The sequence below is a fragment of the Bison bison genome, unplaced genomic scaffold (genome assembly GCF_000754665.1).
Source record: "Bison bison bison isolate TAMUID 2011002044 unplaced genomic scaffold, Bison_UMD1.0 scf7180017864063, whole genome shotgun sequence".
Lineage (NCBI taxonomy): Eukaryota > Metazoa > Chordata > Mammalia > Artiodactyla > Bovidae > Bison > Bison bison.
In genome coordinates this window covers 4,124,423-4,132,493 of record NW_011494635.1, presented here as the reverse complement: position 1 = coordinate 4,132,493, position 8,071 = coordinate 4,124,423, and the positions used below count along the sequence as shown (strand labels likewise).

Sequence of the window (8,071 nt, the reverse complement as noted above, 5' to 3'; positions counted from 1 at the left end):
GAGATGAGTGCAATTGTGTGGTAGTTTGAGCATTCTTTGGCATTGCCTTTCTTTGGGATTGGAATGAAAACTGACCTTTTCCAGTCCTGTGGCCACTGCTGAGTGTTCCAAATTTGATGGCATATTGAGTGCAGCACTTTCACAGCATCATCTTTCAGGATTTGGAATAGCTCAACTGGAATTCTATCACCTCCACTAGCTTTGAGGCCCACTTGGCCTCACATTCCAGGATGTCTGGCTCTAGATGAGTGGTCACACCATCGTGATTATCTGGGTCGTGAAGATCTTTTTTGTACAGTTCTTCTGTGTATTCTTGCCACCTCTTCTTAATATCTTCTGCTTCTGTTAGGTCCATACCATTTCTGTCCTTTATCGAGTTCATCTTTGCATGAAATGTTCCTTTGGTATCTCTGATTTTCTTGAAGAGACCCCTAGTCTTTCCCATTCTGTTGTTTTCCTCTATTTCTTTGCATTGATCGCTGAAGAAGACTTTCTTATCTCTTCTTGCTATTCTTTGGAACTCTGCATTCAGATGTTTATATCTTTCCTATTCTCCTTTGCTTTTCTTTTTTCTTCTTTTCACAGCTATTTGTAAGGCCTCCCCAGACAGCCATTTTGCTTTTTTGCATTTGTTTTCCATGGGAGTGGTCTTGATCCCTGTCTCCTGTACAATGTCACGAACCTCATTCCATAGTTCATCAGGCACTCTATCTATCAGATCTAGGCCCTTAAATCTATTTCTCACTTCCACTGTATAATCATAAGGGATTTGATTTAGGTCATACCTGAATGGTCTAGTGGTTTTCCCTACTTTCTTCAATTTAAGTCTGAATTTGGCAATAAGGAGTTCATGGTCTGAGTCACAGTCAGCTCCTGGTCTTGTTTTTGCTGACTGTATAGAGCTTCTCCATCTTTGGCTGCAAAGAATATAATCAATCTGATTTCGGTGTTGACCATCTGGTGATGTCCATGTATAGAGTCTTCTCTTGTGTTGTTGGAAGAGGGTGTTTGTTATGACCAGTGCATTTTCTTGGCAAAACTCTATTAATCTTTGCCCTGCTTCATTCTGTATTCCAAGGCCAAATTTGCATGTTACTCCAGGTGTTTCTTGACTTCCTACTTTTGCATTCCAGTCCCCTATAATGAAAAGGACATCTTTTTTGGGTGTTAGTTCTAACAGGTCTTGTAGGTCTTCATAGAACCGTTCAACTTCAGCTTCTTCAGCGTTACTGGTTGGGGCATAGACTTGGATTACTGTGATATTGAATGGTTTGCCTTGGAAATGAAAAGAGACCATTCTGTCGTTTTTGAGATTGCATCCAAGTACTGCATTTCAGACTCTCTTGTTGACCATGATGGCTACTCCATTTCTTCTGAGGGATTCCTGCCCGCAGTAGTAGATATAATGGTCATACCCCTCGTCCAAGGTAAGGAGCAATGGCTGCGCTTTGCTGGAGCAGCCGTGAAGAGATACCCCACGCCCAAGGTAAGAGAAATCCAAGTAAGACAGTAGGTGTTGAAAGAGGGCATCAGAGGGCAAACACACTGAAACCATACTCACAGAAAACTAGTCAGTCTAATCATACTAGGACCACAGCCTTGTCTAACTCAATGAAACTAAGCCATGCCCGTGGGGCAACCCAAGACGGGCGGGTCATGGTGGAAAGATCTGACAGAATGTGGTCCACTGGAGAAGGGAATGGCAAACCACTTCAGTATTCTTGCCTTGAGAACTCCATGAACAGTATGAAAAGGCAAAATGATAGGATACTGAAAGAGAAACTCCCCAGGTCAGTAGGTGCCCAATATGCTGCTAGAGATCAGTGGAGAAATAACTCCAGAAAGGATGAAGGGATGGAGCCAAAGCAAAAACAATACACAGCTGTGGATGTGACTGGTGATAGAAGCAAGGTCCAATGCTGTAAAGAGCAATATTGCATAGGAACCTGGAATGTCAGGTCCATGAATCAAGGCAAATTGGAAGTGGTCAAACGAGATGACAAAAGTGAATGTTGACATTCTAGGAATCAGTGAACTGAAATGGACTGGAATGGGTGAATTTAACTCAGATGACCATTATATCAATAGATACAGACTGATTCAAATTGTCTCTTGTGTGAGTTTTGGCAGATTGTGTCTTGCAAGGAATCGGACTGTTCCATCTACATTATCAAATTTGTGGACTTAGAGTTGTTCATAGTGTTTCTCTAGTATCCTCTTAATGCCCAGGGGGTCTTTCGTTTCTGATACTGGTAATTTCTATCTTTGTTAGCCAAGCTAAAGGAGTATTTATTTGATTGATTTTTTTCGAAGAACCAACTTTTGATTTTGTTGATTTTTCTTCATTGATTTCCTGTTTCAATTTCGTTGCTATCTGCTCTAATTTTTATTCTTTCCTTTGCTTACCTTGGGTTTCCTTTGTTCTTCTTTTTCTAGTTTCCAAAGATGGAAGCTTAGATGACTGATTTTAGGTCTCTTTCTTTTCTAATATGTGTCTTTGATGCTGTAACTTTCTAAGCACTGTTTTCTCTGCCTCCAGGAAATTTTTGGTAAGTTGCATTTTCATTTTAACTTAGTTCAAAATGTTTTGTAATTCCTCTTGAGATTTTTTCTTTGACCTATGTATTAGTTAGAAGTGTATGTTGTTTAATCTCCAAGTAGTTTGGGATTTTCAGCTCTTTCTTTTAGTGATTTCCAGTTTAATTTCATGCTCGTGTGAGAGCAGACATTATATCATTTCTGTTCTTTTAAACTTATTAAGGCATATGTTATGGCCCAAAATGTGGTCTGTCTTAGTGAATGTTTAATGTGAACTCAAGAAAAATATATATTTTGCTGTTTGTTGGATGAGGTGTTGAAGGGTGTCAATTATATCTAGTTAATCAATGGTGCTGTTGAGTTCAACTGTGTCTTTATTGATTTTCTTATTTATTTATTGTTTTTGGCTGCACTGGGTATTCGTCTAGTTGTGGCGAGTGGGGTTACTTTTTTGTTGCAGTGCACGGGCTTCTCATTGTGGTGCCTTCTCTTGTGGAGCACTGGCTATACGCGAATGGGCTTCAGTTAGGGTTGATTTTTTGTTGGCAGGATCTGTCCATTTATTTATTTAGACATATAGTTGATTTACAGTGTTGTGTTAATTTCCACTATACATTAAAGTGACTCAGTTATACGTATATGTATATTCTTTTCCGTTTTATTTTTCATTATGGTTTACCCCAGGACGTTGCAGCCAGCTCCCTGTTTTCTGACTGTGCTGTGCAGTCGGATCTTGCTGCCCATCAGGGTCTTTCTGTTTCTGAGGGAGGGATGCTGGGGTCTTCTCCTCTGATCCTGGATTCCTGGGCTTCCTTGCAGTTGTATCAGTTTTGCCTCATGTATTTTGACAATTATTATCGGGCGCATACATGTTAAGGACTGTTGTGTCTCCTCTACAGTTGACCTTTGTTGTTACCTGATGGTCTTCTTTATCCCTTATCATGTTCCTAGCCCTGCAGCTTTATTTTAATTAGTGGTAGTGTGGTGTATTTTTCTTTACCCCTTCATTTTTCATCTCTATGTGTCTGTATATTTAAAGAGAGCTTCTTACAGACTGCATTTCGTTGTGTCTTGTTTTCTAATACACTCAATGACAATCTCTGTCTTTTAATTGAGGTTTTTATGCCATTAATATTTAAAATGATAATTGATATACAGTTGACCCTTTAACAACTCAGGTTCACTTAAACATGGATTTTTTTTTCCATTGAACACATTCTGCAGCACTGCTGCATCCACAGTTACTTAAATCCATGGGTCTGGAATCTTGTGATGCAGAACCTCGCAGATTCAGGACCTTGAGGATGTGAGGGCTGACCATAAAGTTATCCACAGATGTTTGACTGTGCAGAGGGTTGACGCCCCCTAACCCCCAGTTGTTCAAGGGTCAGCTGTTGTTGGATTACTCTCTCACATGTTTGTTACCGTTTTCTATTCATTGCTTATGTTATTTTCTTCCTTATTTTCTCATTCACTTTGGGAGTTCAGTAGTTCAGTTGAGCATCTTATATGATTCTCTTTTCTGTCCATTCTTTGCCTATCAGTTATACTTATTTTAAATACTTTTTTTAGTGGCTCCCCTAGAGTTTGCAATATTTACATTTAAAACTATGGAGCATTTCAGGAATTTGCACATCACTGCAAGTTCTGCGTGGCTCTGATTCTAGCATATGCGCTGCTGAAGCGAGCACTTGGTTTTGCACCCAGGGCCCTTCCCAGCAGTTGCTTCCCTTTGGTTGGACAGTCACCTTCAGCAATTAGACACTGCCATGAGGCAGATGTGAACAGACCAAAGTGCTGAGCGTCAGCCTGAGGGTTCCCACTTCTTTGCAGGTAGCAAATCCTGTTTTTATCTCTGACTGGTGTCTGCTGTGCCTTTGCTCCAGCCTCAGGGTCACTCCCATGCTGGTTCCAAGGCCCCTATGGCATTATCGCTGCACTTGTTAAGGCTTTTGGCCCCAGACACCACTTGCTTTCATTTTCAAAACTGCCGTTTCCTCTCTGGAAACAAAGCACAGACTGGCCACCTCTGTTGTAGGTGGTGGTGAGAGCATAGTTCTTAGGCTAACCTAGTAATACCCGTATTCCTTCCTGTCTTTGAACAGATGTGATGTTCACGGGTACAGCAGATGGCCGAGTTGTAAAACTTGAAAATGGTGAAGTAGAGACCGTTGCTCGCTTTGGCTCAGGCCCGTGCAGTAAGTTTTGGTGACCACCTTTGTGTCTCTTCAGACACCCAAGGAAGGTGCTGAGAGGAGCTGTTTCCTGGAAGTCAGGTCTTTGGAAGAGGAGAGCCCCGCTGTCTAGCTGAGGCTCCCTGTGGTCATACTTTCCCTCCAGGCCCCTCACACCCCTCACCTCAGCACGCACCCCAGAGCTTCTGTGGGAGGTGCTAGGCTTTGTTCCTCAGGTGCCAAAGTGCCTTCCCGCACTAGCCTACCGTGGACCTCAGCCCTTCATCCAGAGTGAATTACCCTTAAGTCCCTCAGGTTTTAGAAACTCACTATTTAAGCACTGGTAGGTGGGCTGCCATCTATGGGGTCGCACAGAGTTGGACACAACTGAAGCAACTTAGCAGCAGCATCAGCAGCACAGACTTACTTTCCCCTTTTGTTAGGAGCTAGAATGTTTTTGTAAAAATGATGCATTTTTATAGTAAAATGGGAACAGCACAAAGAAGAAAGTAAAAATCACCTAGAGTCTTCTCAGGTGTAACTTGTTAACAATGTAACAAATAACTTTTCAGATCTCTTTCTGTTCATGGACTCACACCCACACATGGTTGTAAGTGATGGGATTATACCCTGCTTATGAGTATTCAACCTGCTTTCCCACTCGGTATTGTGGCCATATGTGCCTCTGCAGTAAGCATCCTGTGATAAGCATCCTAATATAAGCATGCATGGTAAGTGCCTCTGCAGTGTGTCCTGCAATAAGCACTCTGGTAAGCACCCTGCAATAAGCACTGAGTAGTAAGCACCCAGTAGTAAGCACCCTGCAGTAAGCACTCTGGTAAACACCCTGCAATAAGCACTGAGTAGTAAGCACCCAATAGTAAGCACCCTGCAATAAGCACTCATTAGTAAGTACCCTGCAGTAAGCATCCTGTGGGAAGTGCCCTTCAGTGAGTGCCCAGCACTAAATATGCTTTACCACAGGTTTAAAAAGAATATAGGTAGTAGAACAGGAGAATGGATCTAAGGAGTAAAATGGTAGCTTTTCCTTTATGATGGGTGGAGGGACCCTGCCATGTCCTTGGACGGGCACAGCATTCAGGTCCAGCTGTGGGGCTTCAACCCCACTCCTGGAGTGCTGGGGGATCCAGGGGTGGGGCCTGTGCCTGCTGGGAGATCTGGGGGTGGGGCCTGTGTCTGCTAAGGGATCTGGGGGTGGAGCCTATGCCTGCGCTGACTGTTTTGAGTCTCCAAACGCTGATGTGAGCGTGATCCTTGAGTGCCAGTTGCTGTGCGTGTGTCCACATCCTGACTCTCTGGTGGGCCCTCTGGACAGACTGGACAATCATCCTAAGCTCTCAGGGCCTGGGACACGGTGGGGGCTGATGCCATGGTCAGTTTTGTTCTCTGCAGCACGATGCAGGTTTAGGACGGGATAGATAAGGTAATTGGACACTGATGGGCTACAGGCAGAATCTGGGGCCAGCCACTGATTCCTGTCTGTTTCCCTAGAAACCCGAGATGACGAGCCTGCTTGTGGGAGACCCCTAGGCATCCGGGCCGGCCCCAACGGGACCCTTTTTGTGGTTGATGCGTACAAAGGACTGTTTGAAGTAAATCCCTGGAAACGTACGTGCCAGTAACTTGCTTCCTTCCGTGATGATTGTGGATCTTTTAAATAAGTGTGTATTTATTTATAAATGGGTTTAGTAGAACTTGTTCAGTACAGCCTACCGGAGACCCTGGTATTTTTCTTACGTACCGAATGGTACTGAAGGTCTTGCCTGCAGAGAGCACCAGAATTCACGTCATGTGGCTCCTCACTCGAGCCTGTCTCAGGTTCATACCTTCCTCTCCCCTGACCACCGGGTCCCAGAAGGTCTCATTCCGAGGGTGTGAGGCTCCTCTTCCTATCTTCACTTTTCTGTGTGTCCGTCTGGGCTCCCTATTTGTTTTCTGCTTCTCAGTCTTCTCTTTTTCCTTCCCCTTCATCTCTTGTCTTTTTACTTTTCCTTCCTCCAGCTGCTTCTGCTGTTTCCCTCCCCTGACTGGTCATGGTGTCCTGTGGACCAGTGCTGTGATATTGCTGTGTGTGCTTAATGGGGAGGGTCACGTGGAGGGAGGAGTTGTCATCGTGGGTGGTGCACAGGGCCCCTGGGTGGCCCCCACTCTGCCGGGTGCCGGCATGTGCCAGTTACTCAGCCTCTGAGTCCGCTTGCCTCACCACAGAGTAGCGCTGACGGGAGGGCCTGCCTTGGGGGATTGTTGTGGGGGTTTAAATGGGGTTGGACGTAAAGAGAACTGAGCACTCCATGAGTGTCTGTGCTACAGCCTGAAAAGACTTTATACTACTCCTGCTTTTCACATTTAAAAGCAGGTGAGGGGAGCATTGTGTATTTCTCTCAAATAGAAAATTGCCTTATTATCCCCAGACTCTTCACAGATTTTTAAGTCAGTTGGTCTTGGGGAAAGGAGTTCCTCATCCATAGGGAGGATTCTGCCTTTAGTGGGCTTGTTCTAAAAAGTTCATCACTGAACAGAAAGGAGGGAAACACTGTGCGAAGTACTGCATCTTCTGACATAGGGAGTGGGGAAGCTCCCTTAGTTTTTCCTTTTAAATAAGTTAGGTTGATTAATAGTTTGAAACTATTGAGCCACATGTTCTTAGAATGAAAGCAAGTCTCCCCCCTTTCTTCTTTCTTTCTTCCTTCCCATCCCCTCAGGTGAAGTAAAACTGCTGCTGTCCTCTGAGACCCCCATTGAGGGGAGGAAAATGTCCTTCTTGAACGATCTTACAGTAACTCGGGACGGGAGGAAGATTTACTTTACGGATTCTAGCAGCAAATGGCAAAGACGAGATTATCTGCTCCTGTTGATGGAGGGGACGGATGATGGGCGGTGAGTGTCCTCCTAACTCTGCCCAGGGCGGCTGTAGATGGGCAGGATGACGTCAGAGAGTGTATCACGCCCAGGAGTTGGTGGGTGTTTCTGAGCATCTGCTCAGCTATTAAGGGGGGATCTTAATGTCTCTTGGAAATAGGTGGTAGACACAACAGGGCAGCGAGATGTTCTCACTTCTCTTTGGAGAAATGAAGCTAAGAACAGCCAGGCCATCTGAGGGTGTGGGGCGTGGTCTAGCACTTGGCAGGGAACCTCAACTCCTGTGAGGCTGGAGCCATGGTGACCCACCCTGGTGTGAGCTAGCGAGAGAACTGACCGTAGGCTTGTCTGGAGGGGGATGCCTGGGGGGCTCTCCAGGGCCAGCCTGGAACTGGTCTGAGAGGAGGATGGGGGCCCTGCTGCTCCAGTGGAGGCCAAGTGCTCCTGCACAGGCCCTGGCCCAGGGCTCCAGCCCAGCA

General features: G+C 45.0%; 1 protein-coding gene across 1 annotated transcript in view; it reads left to right on the top strand.

Annotated features, from left to right (window-relative positions):
• Positions 1-8,071, top strand: part of APMAP (adipocyte plasma membrane associated protein) — a 30,272-nt gene that overhangs the window by 18,041 nt on the left and 4,160 nt on the right. The window contains exons 4-6 of the mRNA XM_010836356.1: positions 4,644-4,736; positions 6,225-6,341; positions 7,436-7,610. Coding sequence (XP_010834658.1) covers positions 4,644-4,736; positions 6,225-6,341; positions 7,436-7,610 — 385 coding nt within the window. The remainder of the gene's footprint in view (positions 1-4,643; positions 4,737-6,224; positions 6,342-7,435; positions 7,611-8,071) is intronic.